Below are 23,244 nucleotides of genomic sequence, written 5' to 3' on the forward strand. Positions count from 1 at the left end.
AAGTGAAACTAAATTGCACTAGTTGTAATGTTACCCAATGCATGACTTCCCATTAACAAAATACATGATTTCTTCTACCATCCAATAAGAGCATTATATAGTTTATTTGAAACATGAGACAGTTTATGTCTGGTGGCTTCTGCATGAACATGCAAAAACAAATATTATTGATAAGAAAGCTTTATTTAGATTTACGATGAACCATTGTGTATTAATTATCAGCATTTTTATTGTCAAAAATGGTCGCAAACGTCATCCCTGATATACGTAGGTTGACATGTACACATTTTGAAAAACCTAGCACAACATATGCAGTCGACACAGATTGTTTTCTATGATACTGATATGTTGCATTATGATAACCTAAAATAGCAGCATCATCTCTGATAGGGTTTCCTTTCTTTGCCATTATAAGGACAATACACCATATGCTAGGGTATAAGTAAATGACAATGAAAGCTCTCGCGGCCCCGAAATTATTTTTCTGTTGTCCAAATATACGATCGAACTAAAGATGGCTGATTCTTCAAATGGTATCGGATTTTAAATCACTTTGTGGAATTTACGACCTTTCAGCGAAAGTTAAACGTGTGATAGAAAGTAGTTAAGGTGAATGTTGTGTATAAATAATATATCATTTTGTTTTGTGTATGTATTCTCATACTAATCCAAATGGACCTAGTCAAATTGTGACAATTTTTTCAACAAAATGCAGATCAGGGTATGTAGCAAAACTACATGCACGTTTTTCATACAGTTTTCTGTAATTATGGCATGCAATTTATATTCTATATACGCTGAGATTGTGCTTTTCTGCCACACGTGTATTCGTAAAAATTACGATTATACCTCTAAGGGAGTATCATGGATGAACTTTAAACTAAGCAGTTCAGGTTCACATTTAATATAATGTCCTTTTATTAGGGTATTCGGCTAACTGATCACTATGATTGACAGGTACACATTTTCTGTTTCCTAAACTTTTGACATCTGTATTGCCAGTCCAGCTTATACTATGAATGCCACAAGCGCCATTTTGAAAATCTTGTAATTGCTACTTCTGGATGACTGCAACATAGATGACAAACATTATATAGTTATTATTTCTTTTTCACCTAATTACGTCTTATCCTCACCCGTGTATGGATTACATTTTTTAGTATATTAAAAATAAAATGAAAAATACGAATAAAAGTAAAGCAATAAATAGTTTATAATGTCGTTGTTATTATCACTTCTTTAATTCCACGCATCAGGTAAATATAAGAATATTCTAACACAAATGCCTGTTGCATGCGAAGAGCATGATAATTATGTTGTCCATCCTAGACCTATATGTACTTTCCGAATTTTATATTTATAACAACTGTATATGACTCATTTCCTAGAAAACATGGGTTTCTTTAATCTGAAAATGTGCCTTGCAGATTCATTATATTGCTAATGATGTTAGGTACCGAACCTGTCTGTACCTTTAAAGAAAATGGCATCGGATGTTAAACGATCTAACTTTTACATTCTGTCTTGTGGATGCATATAGTTCTTTTCAAAATTCAAATCATGTCCGGACAAATCATGACTATTTTACAATAATTCATAATATTTGTCATTGGGATTCTTGAAATTATGTTTGTCAATAGGATTCAAGAGATTTGTATTGGTCTTTGGAATTTACGAGATCCGTATTTGTTTGTGGGATTCAAGAGATCACATTTGTCATCAGGATGCATGCGAACATATTTGCCAATGGAATTCATGAGACTTGTACCGTATTTTGAACATTTTCTTTACATTACAGGCAAATGTACCACGTAGTATATTGTCTTGAGTGTTGACTATAATATACACATGACGCTGTTGGTGTAATCAGGATGTACAACGTGTGACTACGGTAGTGTAGCCCACCAATAAGTTTGCTTGGATATTGGAAGGGTTATCAGTTTATCCTGTAATATAAACATCCAGTTAATGACAGAAGTATATCCAGTAGTATATATTATTGAGCCAGGATCTATGTACGCTAGCCTGTAGTATACACGTCTGAGATGCATGACACGTGATTAAGATGACCAAGCCAAGGTGTAAGTTCACAAGGTTATTATCAGAATCTTCAGTGTAACCTGTAATTCTGGTGTAAATCTACTGGAGCTGATGAATGAAGCATGCATGACACATGACTAAGGTAACTGAGCCTAAGTATTGGCTCACTTCAATATATTAAATTAGAATATCTGTATCTATTTGGATACTGGCAAGGTCAAATTAGAATGATTATATTTTCTTGGATATTGACCAAGTCAAAGTAGGAGAATATCGATATATTGTGTTATATATATATATATATATATATATATATATATATATATATATATATATATATATATATATATATATATATATATATATATATATATATAAGGCTGAAACCAACAGGAGGATTGACGCAAATCTTATAACTTCAGCAAACCAATATAACTAAGTGTTGCCAGTTTGTAATTGCAGGTGATTTCTCGTGAAGATGTGGACAAAATAAATAAGGAAGGGACTGTACCCATAGAAAAAAGTGAAGAACTGGATCTGTTCCTTAGGTTTCTGCATGAAACTGGCACAATCATCTACTTCAGGTATGAGTCAAGATTGCTTAAGAGGGTATAGTAGTCTTATATTGTAGATGGAGCATGGTGTCACTGTTGCTAAGAGTTCCGGTATATTGTAACTTTATACTGGCACATACATGTAAAATCCAGCCATTGATCTGTAATTCAGTTTAATAACACATCAGCACCATCCTGAATATGCAGTGCAAAAGACATTTAGGGCTAATAAAGAAACGAAAAACAAAACACAAGGTCACATATAATCCATAGGGAATTCAACAACCTTGAAAAGCCTTGAAAAAGGAATTTGTCGCTCAAGGCCTTGAAGACGACACAGAGATAAATACAAGAGTTGTCTGAATACCATGATTTTATTGCAAACTGAAGAAATTAGGAAATATACACAGGTGGTGATGTAGAGAAAAATGTAAAACTATGACAACTTCTGTCATTAAAGTAAGAATTTTAATATATAGTAACTGTTTTAGTTTGACAAATTTTAATAGAAAGGAAAAGAGGGAAATATCTTTCACGAATTGTTGCAGGAACAAAAGTTTCATGTAAATATTGGTCATTGTGCAGTTGTATGTTTTTAACTTCTGATTGTACGGAGCCCGTATGTAGACATGATTTACATTTGAATCATTCTTCCGCTTCAACAATGGCTGGCTGCCGACTTCATTTTTGTTGGTTAAAAACTGACAACCCTTACAATTTTGCTTAAGTCTTACGAAAATGACCCTTAAAATACTGATTTACGGATTAAAAACAAAAACAATGGAAAAATGATTTTTGATTAAAAATGCGTATAATTGGTTCATCTGTGTTTGTTTTGGATCCTGGTTTAATGAATATTAGTGGAATTGGTTGAGGAACAAGACTACTTTTACATCAGTACCTCATATGTTTTAAACTGCACATATTTTTAATGCAAAGCGTCTGCATAGTCAAAACTGTTGATCATAAAATTTTAGAATGTTTATAGAATTGTTTTTAAATGGCATCCAGCAAACTATGTATATTGAAGACGAAACAGAAATTAAGCCTCATAAAAAGTGTTAATAATCAGTACAGAAGACTACCAAGGAATATTCAAATTCTTGAGGATAAAAGCAGAAAGGGACACAATTACGTTTATTGGATATCATATGTCAATTTGAGTATGTTTCGTGGCAAAAGAAATAAAGAAAGAAATCATGACTTAAGTGAGGTTGAGAACTTGCAACAATCCATTGAGCTGCATATTGTTTGGAACGGAAGTTTATGCAACTGTACTTGTGGTAAATAAGGTCTACATGTACTTTACAAACTTTTTAGTTCAGCACAATGTTTAAATTCACTGCATTTGTTAAATACCAAACTTTAAAAACGTTTTCACATCTTACAATAGCAGTTTATGATATTTTGTTACACCTTACTGGAAACTGGTCAAACTTAGGAGCAAAATCAGCTGCCTCAATGAGACGGTTTTAGCAGGGTTGGCAAGTCTGGGTTAGAAGACGAAATGTATTAAGTTTGGATTATGAGATCTTTCTAAAACAGCTTTGCGAAACGCAAATTATGTCAGAAAGATATTGAGTTATGTGCCATTGGAGACAGTGCTCTACAGTGACATGCCGCTGAGAAAAAAAATAATATTTCATAATGGCGGCTGACACTGTAAAAAAGAAGCCTTCAGCATGAAATCGGTCTCCATAAAAGAGGTATGTCTATGAGAGAATAACAGTTGATGATAATGACTATGCATTGAAAACAGAGATCCATTGATAAATTTCCTTCCTCTTGACCTCAAATAGTTTGAGGAAAGGTGATAAGGACATAATTGCTGAACTTGGTGGTCTAAAACAGCTGCATGAGCTGAAAAATATTGTAGACTTTGTAAATAGTGTTGCGCACATATTGTAAAGTGATCATTGTTCAGTTTCTGTACATTATTCTAACACGCTGATGTATGTTGTATATTATTAGTGGGAACATTTACATCACAGGGCTCTAAGTAGGTCTAATGTATTGGTCACAGATACCAATTTAAAAATAAAGACTCAAACATTTGGTTGGTAGACTGTGTGGATTCACAAATAGTACAAAACATATGCCATCACTGAACTTTAATAATGAAATTGTTTTAAGTCATTTATTTACTAATTGCCGAGATGAGGTTATTTAAACATGATATCCATCTGCTGTTACGTTTGTATCTACTTTTGAAACATTTTCCCTACTACCACATTCAAAATCAAACAATTGTAAAGAAGCTTGTATCTTGAGTGCCATATTTTAAAAATAGTGTTTGAAAACGTCATGCAGCAGCAAATGTTTTACTTTACTTGATAAAAACTTTGTAAAGTGTCTTGGGTATCACTGACTAATATACTGCACCCTTATTGTTTAACTGAAAATAAGTTTATCAGTTGGCACAGCACATAATTGCGGTCAACCAGTGAGATGGCAGTACTTGAATATCAAGCAGATTCAGTCGTAGCAGTGTATAGCAGTTGCATGGGAAAATGTTATGGTATTTCTTAATGGTATAAATAGTACACCAGACTTTGGATAGACATAAAAATGGAATGTCTGAGCTAAGAATTGGTACAAATTTATTAATCTACGTGAAATTTAGCTTGAAATGTCATCATTGATTTTTAAATAGGTTGCTTGATAAGTGTCCTCCATTGTAGTTTTTTATAGTATATTCATGACTGGCAGGTAAATTTTAAGCAGTGATACGAGCCCCTGTGATCAGTATAATTAAGCTTGAGCTTTGTTTATTTTGTCATCAGCCCGTGACTGTTCTGCCAGCTTTACTAGCCCTGCATCCATTATTCATCATACGTATGACATGGACATGCATCCATCATCCATCATACTTATGACATGGCCCTGCATTCATCATCCGTCATACGTATGACATTGCCCTGCATCCATCATCCGTCATACGTGTGACATAGCCCTGCATCCATCATCCGTCATACGTATAACATGGCCGTGCATCCTTCATCCATCACACTTATGACATGGCCCAGCATCCATCATACATCATACGTATAACATGGACCTGCATCCATCATCCATCAAATTTATGACATGGTCATGCATCCATCATCCATTATACTTATGACATGGCCCAGAATCCATCATCCCTCATACCTACGACATGGCCCTGAATCGATCATCCATCATACTTATGACATGGCCAAGCATCCATCATCCGTCATACTGATGACGTCGCTCTGCATCCATCATACATTGTGCTTATGACATGGCCCGGTTTCAATTGTCCATCATCCGTCATACGTATGACATGGCCCTGCATCCATCATCCATCATACTTATGACATGGCCCTGCTTCTGTCGTCCATCATCCATCATATTAATGACATGGCCATGCATCCATCATCCATCATACTCATGACATGGCCCTGCATACATCATCCGTCATACGTATGACATGGCCCTGCTTCCATCGTCCATCATCCATCATACTTATAACATGGCCCTGCATCCATCATGTATTGTACTTTGACATGACCCTGCAGCCATCATCCATCATACTCATAACATGACCCTGCATCCATCATCCGTCATACGTATGACATGGCCCTGTTTCTATCGTCCTTCATCCATCATACTTATGACATGGCCCTGCATCCATCATCCATCATACTCGTGACATGGCCCTGCATACATCATCCGTCATACGTATGACATGGCCCTGCTTCCATCGTCCATCATCCATCATACTTATAACATGGCCCTGCATCCATCATGCATTGTACTTATGACATGGCCCTGCATCCATCATCCATAATACTCATGACATGGCCCTGTATCCATCATCCATCATACTTATAACATGGCCCTGCATCCATCATGCATTGTACTTATGACATGGCCCTGCATCCATCATCCATAATACTCATGACATGGCCCTGTATCCATCATCCATCATACTTATAACATGGCCCTGCATTCATCATGCATTGTGCTTATGACATGGCCCTGTTTCCATCGTTCATCATCCATCATGCTTAGAACATGGCCCTTCATCCATCATGCATTGTACTTATGACATGGCCCTGCATCCATCATCCATCATATTAATGACATGGTCCTGTTGTTGCTATTGTTGCTATAGGGTTTAACGCCATTTTGCAGCACAAGATAGGCTATACATGGCGGCCAGTATTAATGGTGGAGGAAGAACCCGGGAAAACCCCTGAAAGAACCACCGACCCACGAGAAGCTACCGGCAAGCTTTCTCACATATCCACATTTGCCGAGCCCGAGACTCGAACCCACGCAGACAGAGGTGAGATGGCAGTGATCCGTGACGGAGAGCGCTTTAGACCACTCGGCCACTCGGGGCCCCCGACATGGTCCTGCATCCATCATCCATCATATTAATGACATGGACATGCATCCATCATCCATCATACTCATGACATGGCCCTGCATACATCATCCGTCATACGTATGACACGGCCCTGCTTCCATCGTCCATCATCCATCATACTTATAACATGGCCCTGCGTCCATCATGCATTGTACTTATGACATGGCCCTGCATCCATCATTCCTATGACATGGCCATGTATCCAACATCCGTCATAATTATGACGTGACCCTGCTTACGTTGTCCATCATCCATCATATTTATGACATGGCGATGCATCCATCATCCACCATACTTATGACATGTCCCTGCATCCATCATCCGTCATACTTATGACATGGCCCTGCATCCATTATACACTGTGCTTATGACATGGCCCTGCTTCCATCGTCCATCATCCATCATATTTATGACATGGCCCTTCATCCATCATCCATCATATTTATGACATGGCCCTTCATCCATCATCCGCCATACTTATGACATGGCCCTGCTTCTATCGTCCATCATCCATCATATTAATGACATAGCCATGCATCCATCATACTCATAACATTGCCCTGCATACATCAACCGTCATACGTATGACATGGCCCTGCAACCATCATCCATCATACTTATGACATTGCCCTGTATCCATCATCCGTCATACTTATGACGTGGCCCTGCTTACGTTGTCCATCATCCATCATATTTATGGCATGGCAATGCATCCATCATCCATCATACTTATGACATGGCCCTGTATCCATCATCCGTCATACTGATGACATCGCCCTGCAACCATCATACATTGTACTTATGACATGGCCCGGCTTCCATCGTCTATCATCCGTCATACATATGACATGGCCCTGCATCCATCATCCATCATATTAATGACATGGCCATGCATCCATCATCCATCATACTCCTGACATGGAAGCAGGGCCATGTCATAAGTACAATGCATGATGGATGCAGGACCATGTTATCCGTCATCCGTCATACGTATGAAATGGCCCTGCTTCCATCGTCCATCATCCGTCATACGTATGACATGGCCCTGCATCCATCATCCATCATATTAATGACATGGCCATGCATCCATCATCCATCATACGTATGACATGGCCCTGCTTCCATCGTCCATCATCCGTCATACGTATGACATGGCCCTGCATCCATCATCCATCATATTAATGACATGGCCATGCATCCATCATCCATCATACTCATGACATGGCCCTGCATACATCATCCGTCATACGTATGACACGGCCCTGCTTCCATCGTCCATCATCCATCATGCTTATAACATGGCCCTGCAACAATCATCCATCATACTCGTGGCATGGCCCTGTATCCATCATCCATTATACTTATAACATGGCCCTGTATCCATCATGCATTGTACTTATGGCCCTGCTTCCATCGTCCCTCATCCATCATACTTATAACATGGCCCTCCATCCATCATACATTGTGCTTATGACATGGCCCTGCTTCTATCTTCCATAATACTCATGACATGGCCCTGTATCCATCATGCATTGTACTTATGACATGGCCCTGCAACCATCATCCATCATACTCATGATATGGCCCTTTATCCATCATCCATCATACTTATAACATGGCCCTGCATCCATCATACATTGTGCTTATGACATGGCCCTGCTTCCATCGTCCATCATCCATCATACTTATAACATGGCCCTGCATCCATCATACATTGTGCTTATGACATGGCCCTGCATCCATCGTCCATCATCCATCATACTTATAACATGGCACTGCATCCATCATGCATTGTACTTATGACATGACCTGCATCCATCATCCATCATACGTATAACATGGCCCTGCATCCATCATGCATTGTGCTTATGACATGGCCCTGCTTCCATCGTCCATCATCCATCATACTTATAACATGGCCCTGCATCCATCATACATTGTGCTTATGACATGGCCCTGCATCCATCATCCATCATACTCATAACATGGCCCTGCATCCATCATACATTGTGCTTATGACATGGCCCTGCTTCCATCGTCCATCATCCATCATGCTTAGAACATGGCCCTGCATCCATCATGCATTGTACTTATGACATGGCCCTGCATCCATCATCTATCATACTCATTACATGGTCCTGTAATCAATCATCCATCATACTTATAACATGGCCCTGCATCCATCATACATTGTGCTTATGGCATGGCCCTGCTTCCATCGTCCATCATCCATCATACTTATGACATGGCCCTGCATCCATCATCCATCATACTTATGACATGGCCCTGTATCCATCATCCATCATACTTATAACATGGCCCTGCATCCATCATGCATTGTGTTTATGACATGGCCCTGCTTCCATCATGCATTGTACTTATGACATGACCCTTGCATCCATCATCCATCATACTCATGACATGGCCCTGTATCCATCATCCATCATACTTATAACATGGCCCTGCATCCATCATACATTGTGCTTATGACATGGCCCTGCATCCATTATCCATCATACATATAACATGGCCCTGCATCCGTCATCCATCATACTCATAACATGGCCCTGCATCCATCATACATTGTGCTTATGACATGGCCCTGTTTCCATCGTCCATCATCCATCATACTTATATCATGGCCCTGCATCCATCATACATTGTGCTTATGACATGGCCCTTTATCCATCATCCATCATACTTATAACATGGCCCTGCATCCATCATACATTGTGCTTATGACATGGCCCTGCTTCCATCGTCCATCATCCATCATACTTATAACATGGCCCTGCATCCATCATGCATTGTACTTATGACATGACCCTGCATCCATCATCCATCATACGTATAACATGGCCCTGCATCCATCATACATTGTGCTTATGATATGGCCCTGCTTCCATCGTCCATCATCCACCATACTTATAACATGGCCCTGCATCCATCATGCATTGTACTTATGACATGACCCTGCATCCATCATCCATCATACGTATAACATGGCCCTGCATCCATCCTACATTGTGCTTATGACATTACCCTGCTTCCATCGTCCATCATCCATCATACTTATAACATGGCCCTGCATCCATCATACATTGTGCTTATGACATGGCCCTGCATCCATCATCCATCATACTCATAACATGGCCCTGCATCCATCATACATTGTGCTTATGACATGGCCCTGCTTCCATCGTCCATCATCCATCATGCTTAGAACATGGCCCTGCATCCATCATGCATTGTACTTATGACATGGCCCTGCATCCATCATCTATCATACTCATTACATGGTCCTGTAATCAATCATCCATCATACTTATAACATGGCCCTGCATCCATCATACATTGTGCTTATGACATGGCCCTGCTTCCATCGTCCATCATCCATCATACTTATGACATGGCCCTGCATCCATCATCCATCATACTTATGACATGGCCCTGTATCCATCATCCATCATACTTATAACATGGCCCTGCATCCATCATGCATTGTGTTTATGACATGGCCCTGCTTCCATCATGCATTGTACTTATGACATGACCCTGCATCCATCATCCATCATACTCATGACATGGCCCTGTATCCATCATCCATCATACTTATAACATGGCCCTGCATCCATCATACATTGTGCTTATGACATGGCCCTGCTTCCATCGTCCATCATCCATCATACTTATAACATGGCCCTGCATCCATCATGCATTGTACTTATGACATGACCCTGCATCCATCATCCATCATACTTATAACATGGCCCTCCATCCATCATACATTGTGCTTATGACATGGCCCTGCTTCTATCTTCCATAATACTCATGACATGGCCCTGTATCCATCATGCATTGTACTTATGACATGGCCCAGGGGCCATCATCCATCATACTCATGATATGGCCCTTTATCCATCATCCATCATACTTATAACATGGCCCTGCATCCATCATGCATTGTACTTATGACATGGCCCTGCTTCCATCATCCATCATACTCATAACATGGCCCTGCATCCGTAGTGCATCATCATCCATCATGCATATGCCGTCGTACGTATGACATTGCTAGTCTGCATCCATCATCCATCATAATAATTATAACATGAGTTAGGTATATTTGATTTAATTTAATGTTTCGTAAGTTTTAAAATCTTTCTCTTTACTAGGAATTTGACATTTTATATTTTCAGTTGATAAACATATTTGAATCAAATTATTCACAAATGATTCAGGCATCAGAGACTTTCTAATGTCAATAAATTATCCAGAAGCATTATAAAACTTGTGTCTTTCATTACAAATAATAGTTGCTGTTGTTGTTGTTGGGTTTAACACCATATTTCAGCACAAGATAGGCTATACATGACGGCCAGTATTAATGGTGGAGGAAGAACCTGGGAAAACCCCAGAAAGAACCATCGACCCAAGAGAAGCTTCTGGCAACCTTTCTCACATACCCACATTAGCTGAATCCGAGACTCATACCCACGCAGACAAAGGTGAGATGGCAGTGATCCGTAACGGAGAGCGCTTTAGACCACTCGGCCAAGCGGAGCCCACACATATAATATAGTCAAAACTCTTTAACAAAAACTTTTCTAAAACCAACCTGCTGTATTCATCATGCATCATCCATTGTAATTCCATCAACAATTGCTATTTATTAACATTTGATAGTTGTGAAGATTAGATTTGAGTATGTATGTATATAATATTAATGAATGTTTTTTCTGATCTTTCTTTTTTGTGTTGCTTATGAAAGCTGAAAGAAACAAAAAATATGGCCAGCTCAAGTGACTTAATCATGAACATTGGATTTTACAAGATTGAACGTTATTGCTTAATTCCAAATCATATGAAACACTGAAACTTTTCAGCATTGAAGTATTGAGAGAGAATATTGTGCTGGACCCAATGTGGTTGATTGATGCCCTGAAGTCCCTGATCAATGCTCATAAAGACCTACCAGAATGTTCTGCTGACAATGCTATTCCATCAAACATCCCTGCTGACAATATTGTCACACAGAAGTGGTCTGACTTCAAAGGGAAAGGAATCCTCAGTTCAGAACTTATCGGTTTGTACATGTCTAAATTTGTGTTACCTATTGTAAAATATATCTTTATTTTGTCCCTCTCCAATTATTTTGTCATTCATTTGTATACATTTTCCTTTTTGTAAATACGTCCTCAGTATATCTGGCCTTATTTCAACTACACTCAGGAAATTTGAGTTCTGGATACATCTTAACAAAAGTAATTCTATCATAGCCAAACTTCATATTTGTCACCTATTTGGATTATTTGAGGGGACTGTGTTTTCGTCCTCCTTATCTAAAACAATAATCATCTCGATGCAGCTCTTTAGACAAATCCTGGTTGGAGGATGCCTCCAATTCTTTGATGTTGAATTGGAAGATGATCAATGCACTTGAAAAGTGGATTCCACATAAATCAGCATCACTTTCAGTATACCTCTGATGTCCAGGCTTCCTGCAGCTACAAACATCCCCATAGACCCATTTAAAGTCACCAAATGGCAGAAAGAACTAAACGACCTTTTCCAGAACTGGGAGGACGAAATCATTCAAAATATAAATTCTCATAAATTGTATTCAAGACTAGTTTGAGTCACAAAGGCCTGTAGTAATCTGCACCCTGCCATCAACTTTGCACCCAAAATCAGTTCATTTGTAACCCTTGGTTCATGATAGAAAAACCATGACAGGGTTTGAAAACCATCCAGGAGGGAGACTTCTCAATCAGTTATGACTTAATAGATGCACATCATGACTTGTATTAACAAAGGTTCAAGAAGTTCCTTCAATTCATGTTCAGGGCACTTCCATTAGCATGAAACATCAGTCAGTGATTCTTCACTCATCTAAGAATTACCAGGTAAAGGCTCATGTCCGAAGCATTTCCAAGATGGGCAACATCAAGTCACTTGGACACCATTCGGCAAGCAAAACTATTAGGTGTGTTAAATCGTAGAGCTTGACATGATATCCCTTGTAACTTAGCTCCTCTACCTTTGCTTCCTCGTCAACAAGGACAAGTCATTACTTATAAGGAAACACTCTCTGCACAAGACTTCCTTCACCTACTAGGCCTGCTCAATGTGGTAGCAGACTTTATCATCCTGAGTAGTCTTTTTATGAGCACATTGCAGATGATTCATTAACACAATGTAGGCCAAAAGTTTGCCAATCATACGAACCCCTTATAATATGTACATATATGGGGTTCCATCTCCATAAATGGGGCAATCTCGTTTGGCTCACATCTGGTATACCTATTATATTACAACCACCAAAAATCAGTCTGTACATATACAAGTATAAAGGGCTGGGATGCACACTTAATAAGGTCATTCCAGGCGGCCAGTGGTCTCCCAAAGAGCAATATTTGCATATCAACATTCTAGATATGAAATCCATTAATAAAACCTTTCATTGTTGGTAGGAATATTTATTTGGTAAGTGATTTCTCATTTCTCGTTCTCTGCAACAACTCCTTGATCGGTTGTGACTTATCTCAAACGCCATGGTGGGACCAAGTAATTCAGATATAATGGTTTCTTTACCCTTCGGTTTTCACTCAAAAATGTGCCGATGATACCGACCATTGGCTGACCTATTTATGAAAATGTGGAATGCCAAATCTCAGTCTTTGTCTCACCAGTCCCCGATCTGAAAATCTGGGCAGTCGATCCTCTGTCTAAATGTTTCAATGACCTGGAACGTATGCTTACCCTCCAACATCTCTTTTTCCATAGTTGATATAGGAAGCAAGATAATCACAGTGTCATCTCTTCCCGATTGCCCCAATCAGATGGAATAAATCATGGATCAACAATCTCATAAATTGCAAAACGTAAATTCCCTCATCTCCTCAAACAACTATGACGGCATGTGTTTCATCCAAATCCAGGCCTATTAAACCTGATCAATATGTTCAATATGAACAGAAAAGAAAAGAAAAACATTTCGTATATTCTATAGTGGAGAGAATCACCCTAGCAAGACTGCCATCCACTCTGAAGGCATATGAAAAGAAATGGCAAATCTTCACACAATGATGCACACAAGATCCTATAATGCCTCTGCAGACATCAATACTTCAAAGTGCTAACTACATCCTGTGGCTCTTTCAATGACAAAATGATAGCACCTCGTAAAATCAAAGGTTACCATTTCCACAATTGCCAAAGCCTGGCATCATCATGGAATAGAGGGTATCAAACAACACAATTTTCTGTCGAACTTTGATTATACATGACCAAAGACATTGTCCCTGTGCTCAAGTGGAACCTATCATGGATAATAACCTGGCTGAACAAGACACCATCTGAGCCACTCTTAAGGGCCCCATTTGATATACTAAGCCTGCTTCCTTCCTGCATGAGAGAGCAGGCAGAATCAGCAAAATACATGCCATATCATGCAGTTCCAACAAGAGGGATCAGTCTCTCTGATGAATATACTGTCTTTCATCACCAAGAACAGGCACCTGCCCATTTGTAACCAGACTTTTGTATAAATTGTATGTTTATATTCTGGACCCTATGGATCAAGGCCACCTACAGGTCCCAGTGTGAGCATTGATTAAAGTGGTATTTATAAAGGACAGAGCCGTTGCATCGAGGTGGGTTATACCTCTTCTTATCTCTCAGAAAGAAACATGACGATAGATCAACACAGATACTTTCATCCTGGATAAATAGGTTATTTGACAGACGCTCTAGAGTAAGGGCATATATATATATATATATATATATATATATATATATATATATATATATATATATATATATATATATATATATATATATATATATATATATATATATATCATCACCTCTTACTCATTCTCCTAAGGTATCATGAGCAGGAAACTTATTTGAAGAAGAAAACATTTTTTCTGGCAATATATGTTTCTTTGATAATACTTACCTAATCATAATACAAAGACACCATGGACCCAGCCTCCCACAAATTTACCTCCATAGAGAGAAGCTCATAATAAGAGATACATTCCTATCTGAATCATATGCCAAAAGACCACCACAACACTATCTTCAGATTGTGCACCTTTATTTAATAACCTCCTTGTACTTTAAAACATAAGGGACAGAATAGAAACTGCAGATAGGCAAACCTTGCACAGTGTGAACGACCCAGAGCCCTGCCTTTGTCTCCCATGAGAGACTTAAGAAATAGGAATTACATCTCTAAAAGTAAACCACTCCTCATTGAGGAAAGAGTTCTAAGGACAATACATGGGAAGAAAAGAATATGTTTTGGTCCATTTCTTTTTCTCCCCAGAAACATTCCTGCAGAAACTTAGACTCTACCCATGCTGTCTTTTGTATCATCTAGTGAACAGCACCGATTAATATCCAGTATCTTATCATGTCCGGTCCTTTGTCTTCATCCTTTGTATTCATCAAAGGCTCATCAGAATGAAAATAAAGTCATAACCTGTTTCATAAAATCAGATATATATATATATATATATATATATATATATATATATATATATATATATATATATATATATATATATATATATATATATATATATATATATGATATTCTCATTGAATGTCTGTGCACATTTATGTTATTTAATTGATTGTACTGTAGCCTGACAAGATATAACTTCAGTCCTTAATTGAAATTATATGACATTTATCTCTAGTTTCCAAGTAGAGTGGAGTCTAGATGTTTAAGGATACTTGGAAACAGTTGATATCATTTGGCAGTGTAAAAAATAATTATGTATTTCTTCTCAGTATCATAGTTAATGTAAGTATATAAACATGAGTGAGATGAGTCTGTTGATTTTTGTTTTTGTGTGTTTAATGGTTTCTTGAATATAAATTATAGTCATAATGAAATTATATGTAACATTTGCACTTTCAAATCACTGACAATAAATCAATATTATATATATATATATATATATATATATATATATATATATATATATATATATATATATATATATATATATATATATATATATATATATATATATGTAGATATATTTATATATATGTATATATTGTATATACTATATATAAATAAATAATTAAATAAATATATATATATATATATATATATATATATATATATATATATATATATATATATATATATATATATTTATGAAGACATTTGTCTCCAATGCTTTTCAGTAAATGTTTTGAAATGTATATCACATCTGATCATTATCAAAACATCCCCAAATCAGTTTTTGTTTCTTTCACAGATGCTATCTGGACCAAGGAAAGGCATCCAGAGCTACATGCCCATAAAGATCACATTGTGCTGATAATGGAACAGCTAAATGTCATTGCCAGGCCAAGGTCATTCAGTGAGATTGGAGAGAAGGTCAGTTAGAATTAATGATCCCGTTCTCCTTACCGTTTGTTCTAATTGCAGATTTTTCCTGCTGTCTTTATTAAAAATATAAGCGTACAATTTATACAAAAACCCTGCAGTTGTATGAATAAATATCATAATCGGTATATCTTTGTAAAAAGCTGATAATTAGTAAGATTGTCCAGCCGTCCATGCTGTTCTCTATCCATATCTTATTCCTTCTCTCCATTTATCCTTACATCCTTCAAAGAGTACATTTTGTGATACACTTAGTCGCTGTTGTTAGTTTGTCTTTGGTCTGGTCAAAATGTTTGACCTTTTTTGTTATATGCTGGTTGGTGGAAATTTCTGGAAATCTGTTACTTTATATTCCTTTTATAGAATTATACCATCCTTTATATTTTACCTTGTGAGACTACCTGATTGTTTAATTTTGTAAGACTAAATGATTGCTTAATGTTATTTGCAAGGGTTTATCTTCTTTAGGTTGAAAGTTTTGAAATATTTTACATTTTCATTTGAATTAGTTAATTTTTAAGCGGCACAGTATAGTCAGGGTTGTGTTGATGTGATATCAAACCCTGTCATGCATGCATGCCTACATACATTCTTACGTACATGCATATGTACGTTCATACATACATACATACATACATACATACATACATACATACATACATACATACACACATATATATATATATATATATATATATATATATATATATATATATATATATATATATATATATATATATATCTTGGAAAATGCTATAGTTTTCCATTATAAACATATTACTTTGACCAGTTTTGTTGTGTTTCATTGACTATAACGTTCTTTGGCGTTTAGGGATTTCATGCTTCAAAGATTTGTCTCTGCTATTTCTAATGATGAATATTTTGTTTCTAATAAGCCATCTATGTGTAACACTTATGGGTTTTTTAAACTTGAAAAGCCAGGCAAGATATATAAAGGGACATAACTTAAATTCTGATCATTAGAGTAAATAATTAGAGCAGCTGTCTCATTTTGTAGAGTCTAATAGCTTCCGTGTAACACTTCAACAATATTGAATCATTTTAACTTGAAAGGCCAGGGAAGATATATAAAGGGACATAACGCAAATTCTGATCATAGAAGTAAATAATTATGGCAGCTGTCTCAATTTGTATAGTCTAATAACTTCGTTGTTGCACTTCGACAATCCTGAATCATTTCAAAAGAAATGTTTCCATTTCATCTTTAGTATATGAAACTTTGAATCTGATGGACAAATTTAGACAATTCCAAAATGAACATTGTCATGTTTAGAACCAATTTTATTGACCGATTATCTAATTTGCGTCAGACAGAATGTTAGAACAGAAGATACACAATTATTGGGACAACAACACAATTAGCCATTAAATACAGAGTCAGCCTATGGTCTTTCTGCCAACTAGACAAGACGTCCCCATATGATTATGCCCAATAATGTCATATTGATAATTGCTATACAGCTCGAAGGGACATATTTTAAGGATTCGATTGAAATAGAGCCTTAACAGAGAAAAAGAGATGGACATTTAAGTGTTAGGTTAATACTGTGTTCCTTCCACATCTTTATTTTCTGTTGTCCACTTACTCCTTAGCTTGACAAGGTGGTAGTTCCCACTACTTTATATAAAACATTGGCAGCTTATCTGCAGGGGAGACAACTTAACCAAGTTATTTAATTTGAATTGGTCTTGAGTTATTCCATGGTATTTTTCTTAATTGGACATTATCTTACAGCTTGTTCGGTCAGCATGGCCGAATAAAGTGTAGTATGATAGGGAGTTGATGAACCATTGAGTTTATACGGAAACATGGAATCCAATTGGAACCTATCCATTGATTTAATTGTTTGCAATCTTGAAACTCAGTCTCTAAGTTCCATTTTCAGGTTGACAGACATAGCATTGTAGTCGGATAAACATGGGACAAATGCAGGTACTTATCTAAAGCAAACAGTATGGGAGGATATAATGCCTAAAGCAAACAGTATGGGAGAATAGAATGCCTAAAGCAAACAGTATGGGAGGATAGAATGCCTAAAGCAAACAGTATGGGAGGATAGAATGCCTAAAGCAAACAGTATGGGAGGATATAATGGTCAAAACAGAAGTATAGAATAATTTCAATTATGAGCACATGTGTGTCTCTTTTTGAATGTGTGCGAGAGGTGATATGCAGTAATAAATACCTCTATCCGGTTCAGGTGTTATCACATTGTCAATACAAATCAACTGTGTGACATAATTGTGTGCTTAATACACGTACTGTCTTTAAATAAATCTGTTTCTGAGAGTGAGTAAGAAATAATAATAAAAGGAGGACAACGAATTGTATGCAGTTAACATAACAAAAATGAATTAAGCTCCTTAAAAATGGATTAAATCAATGATAAACCTCTGTACTGGTGATTATATCTCTTCTGGTCTGTTCATGTCCATTCCGTTGATTTTATCAACTGATGCAGTATGGTTGAAAAGGAAATATAGCAAATTTAGAGAATATTAAATCTACTGGCAGGTTGTAAATATGATTCTGTTTGACAGACGTGAGTAATGATAAATTGCTTTATCAATTATTATAGTAATTATTAAATTCAAATGCATCATTGAAAAACATTGATCCATTTTCAGATTTAGAAATATTTATCAGCTATGCCCTTCTCCGGATATTACTAATTATAGCTCAAATGAGGTATTCTAGTTAGATCTAGTCATTTGTAAAGGCAGTTTAATAACAGTACAAACTTAGGATTTGTGTGTCATATTAAACATCCCTATGATGAAATCTATATTTATGGACATGACATTAGTTGGAAATGAGGACCTAAACCAACAACATCTACAAAAAATGAACCACCAAAAAAGGGGTGATTTCTCAATTTCAGAAAATATATGACAGGCAAACAAACAAAATAACAAAATAGGATCGATTATAATGATGAATACAAATAAACATTTGCAGTGGATTACGTGATCAGTTAGAATTCATTATAGGTTACCTCTAGTCACTTATCATTTAAATCGCTTCTCTCCCTAACCTAATTTTAAAAATGCATCTGCCGCCCACTAAGCCAAAGCTATAAATTATGTAAAATAATATGCTTTAGAAAGGGACAATACTTTTCGATTAAAACACATCAGGCAGTGGATCATACATTTTTAAGATTCAGCTTCTGGTTTCGGTTGGTTTAATTTGAATGTGTTTTCCCACTGGGGTATGTTTTTACTGGAACAGCCCTGAATGCCAGTTGACAGAATGTCCCCTCCCCCCCCCCCCTTCCAAAATAAGTGACAGAGATTAACACTGAGAGTAAGGGATATAAATATTTGCAAACAACAGACATGGAGTAAACTAACTGTAAATTCTTCTCTACCACCAACATTGACACAAAGAAGTCTGGCATGATGAGTTTTCTAATTTATACAAAAGATCATATGTTGTAACAAGTTTAAGCTATTTGAAAATGTATTCTTTTTAATAAAAATAGAAATAATTTAACTGAATTGAACATTAAATGATTTGGTCTGAAGGGCTCTCCGTTTTGTACCGATAATGTCAATCTATCATAAAAATATGAATGCTGTTACCTAAAGGTGCAAGACACTTCTCATCAGTCATGCAGATATTTGACTTGAAAGCATCCAGGCAGAAAATGCTTCCAGATTCATACTATTTGACCTGAATGCATTCATGCAGAAGGGGCTTTCAAACAATATACTATTGATGCATATTAACCATTTAATATGGCTATCATAAATACATTACTAAAACTTGACAGTAGGAAGCAGAAAGAACGCGGGCATAAGGGACTTTCAGTTCTTTACCCAAAACAATCAATCAGTTAGACTGATCTTAACTAAACATGAGAGAATGCAAGCTGTACATTTGACTTTTAGTTCATCTGTCCTTAATGCCATGTGAGCTTATATGGCACAGCATTCTAAATGCATGGTGTGTATTTTATGGCCCAGCATTCGTCATGCATGGTGTATGTTGCATAGCCCATCATTCATTAGGCATTGTGTGCATTGTATGGCCCACCATTCATCATGCATGGTGTGTATTCTATGGCCCAGCCTTCATCATGCAAGGTGTGTTTTGCATAGCCCATCATTCATTAGGCATTGTGTGCATTGTATGGCCTATCATTTATTATGCAAGTTGTGTAATGTATGGCCCAACATTCATCATGCATGGTGTGTACTGTATAACCCATCATTCATTAAGCATGGTGTGCATTGTTTGGCCCATAATGTATCATGCATGGTGTGTTCTGTATGGCCCAGCATTCATTATGCATGGTGTGAATTGTATGGCCGATGATTATGCATGGTGCATATTGTATAACTATCATTCATTATGCATAGTGTTTATTTTATGGTCCATCCTTTATTATTCATGGTGTGTATTTTATAACCCGTTATTAATCATACAAGCTGTGTATTGTATGGCTTAACATTCATCATTCATGGTGTGTATCGAATGGCTGATGATTCATTATGCGTGGTGCATATTGTATGATCCCTCTTTCATCATGCATGGTGTGTATTGTATAATTATAATTCATCATGCATGGTGTGTATCGAATGGCCAATGATTCATTATGCAAGTTGTGTATTGTATGGCTTAACATTCATCATGCATGGTGTGTATCGAATGGCTGATGATTCATTATGCATGGTGCATATTGTATGACCCCTCTTTCATCATGCATGGTGTGTATTGTATAACTATAATTCATCATGCATGGTGTGTATCGAATGGCCAATGATTCATTATGCAAGTTGTGTATTGTATGGCTTAACATTCATCATGCATGGTGTGTATCGAATGGCTGATGATTCATTATGCAGGGTGCATATTGTATGACCCCTCATTCATCATGCATGGTGTGTATTGTATAACTATAATTCATCATGCATGGTGTGTATCAAATGGCCAATGATTCATTATGCAAGTTGTGTATTGTATGGCCTAACATTCATCATGCATGGTGTGTATCGAATGGCCGATGATTCATTATGCAAGTTGTGTATTGTATGGCCTAACATTCATCATGCATGGTGTGTATCGAATGGCCGATGATTCATCATGCATGGTGCCTACTGTATGACCCATTATTCATCATGCACGGTGTGTATAATATGTCCATCAACAATTGATCTATCAAACTTCGTTTCTGAAACATTAGACCAATTCTGACCAAACTTGAAATTTAACTTCTGATATGAAGGACTTTCAAATTGTTACAGATGGTGTCAATCAGTCATACAGTATGACTACCTCCAGGTAACCTGTTATCAAAACCTGCTGAACAAAATTTGTTAAAATTTGACTTTTCAAGTTCCACTAAGGATGTCAAACTGCCTTCAAATATTTCAATGTCACGGAAAGTAACAAATCCTGTTTTGAAACAAAAAAAGAACTTGAACAACGTCTTCTAAAGCAAAACTCAATGGAATTTATCCAAATTTAAAACAAAAAAAATATCATAGGATGAAGATCGTTCAGTTGTACAAGTGATGCATAACTCCCATTAATTAGGAATTGCTGCTAAAAATGAAAACTCTTTAAATGATTCCTCCCCAAAACGATCTCAATCAACATCATGTGACACATTTAGTGTGTGTGAGTGATTTGGATTTTAATGTAGCTTTAACAATTGTTCAGTCATATCGCTAAGATGTCTGAAGTCTGGCAGTTTATAGGGATGTCTAGTACTGGGGTATCATGCCGCATGCAGGTAGCATGATGTCAAGCCCAGTCACATTTTCCTGACACCAGGCCGACCAGTCCTAACACTAACCTCTTAATGCTGAGGGCCAAGCGAGGCAGCTGTTAGTACCATTTGTTTAAGTCTTTGGTATGACTCGGCCGGGGATCGAACCCACGACCTCCCGCATCCATGGCGGACGCTCTAACCACTAGGCCACTGGAGCGGTGACTTATTTAGCAAGAATCATCTAAGCATAAAAGGCTTTTAAATAAACAATAAATAAACAGATATGCTGCTCCCTACTGGATGTAGAGTATGTGATTGGTATATCCAGTAATGTCCTCTATCTTTCCAAATAATTGTGCTACTAGAGAACACTGGGTCAGGCTGATATATATTGTTTGATAATGACCACAGTTTATGCCATGGTCAGGACCGTTCAAGTGTTTAAACATGGGGGTCTCCACCTTATTTCAGATATTCCTTAGGTTTTATTTTATTCTCACTTGAAATTCCCTTCTCACCTACTTAAGCAGCAATTGAGTCAGTCAATAACTGCATATAGTACAGTGACCCCTTAACTTGGAAGTATATTTGAGAATTGTAAATGATTTTCTCAACAGTTTAAATTTACACATTTTCATGCAAAAAGGAGCATTTTACAGTCTTGCAATCAAGGACATGTCCTTTGTTTCTGAACAATTTGACCATAAAACTAGGGCGGTTTACTTGAAAACCTGGCTATTGTTTATTTACTTGTATATTTTAACCAGTTATTAGTAAATGAATGGGAATATATTTTGGAACATATTGGCGGAGTCAGGTTGACATTTGGCGGTAGGGATCTGGTTGAATGTTAGAACAATAATAATGTTTGTCATATGTAAAGAGAGTTGGCACAGGATGTTCAAGTCTACACAACTATACCAAACAATGCTTAACCACCATTTGATATGTGTACCATAACTAAAAATAAAATTTTGTAAACGATTTCTCAAAAACTTCAGTTACTAATATACTTTAGTAACCTTATACAAAGCATCCTCAAATGAAATATCTTTCTGTATGTGTGTTTATTTAACACTTTCAGGTGGAGGACTACTA

The 23,244-nt window shown here is 36.9% G+C and overlaps 1 protein-coding gene across 1 annotated transcript; it reads left to right on the plus strand.

Moving 5' to 3' along the window:
• Nucleotides 1-709: 709 nt before the first annotated feature.
• LOC149784602 (uncharacterized) lies at nt 710-16,405 on the plus strand. Its single transcript, XM_089933016.1, has 4 exons — nt 710-721; nt 2,503-2,624; nt 11,877-12,076; nt 16,275-16,405. Exons 1-4 carry the CDS (start codon nt 710-712, stop codon nt 16,403-16,405), a joined length of 465 nt encoding a protein of 154 aa, XP_089789142.1.
• Nucleotides 16,406-23,244: the final 6,839 nt, after the last annotated feature.

Source organism: Sinohyriopsis cumingii, chromosome 14 (genome assembly GCF_028554795.1).
Source record: "Sinohyriopsis cumingii isolate HCF-2022 chromosome 14, ASM2855479v2, whole genome shotgun sequence".
Lineage (NCBI taxonomy): Eukaryota > Metazoa > Mollusca > Bivalvia > Unionida > Unionidae > Sinohyriopsis > Sinohyriopsis cumingii.

Bases quoted from the DNA above. Each gene is read 5' to 3' on its own strand.
- LOC149784602 (XM_089933016.1), top strand. The intron at 2,625-11,876 runs GTATGAGTCAAG...GAAACTTTTCAG, and splicing joins GGCACAATCATCTACTTCAG to CATTGAAGTATTGAGAGAGA. The intron at 12,077-16,274 runs GTTTGTACATGT...TTTCTTTCACAG, and splicing joins CCTCAGTTCAGAACTTATCG to ATGCTATCTGGACCAAGGAA.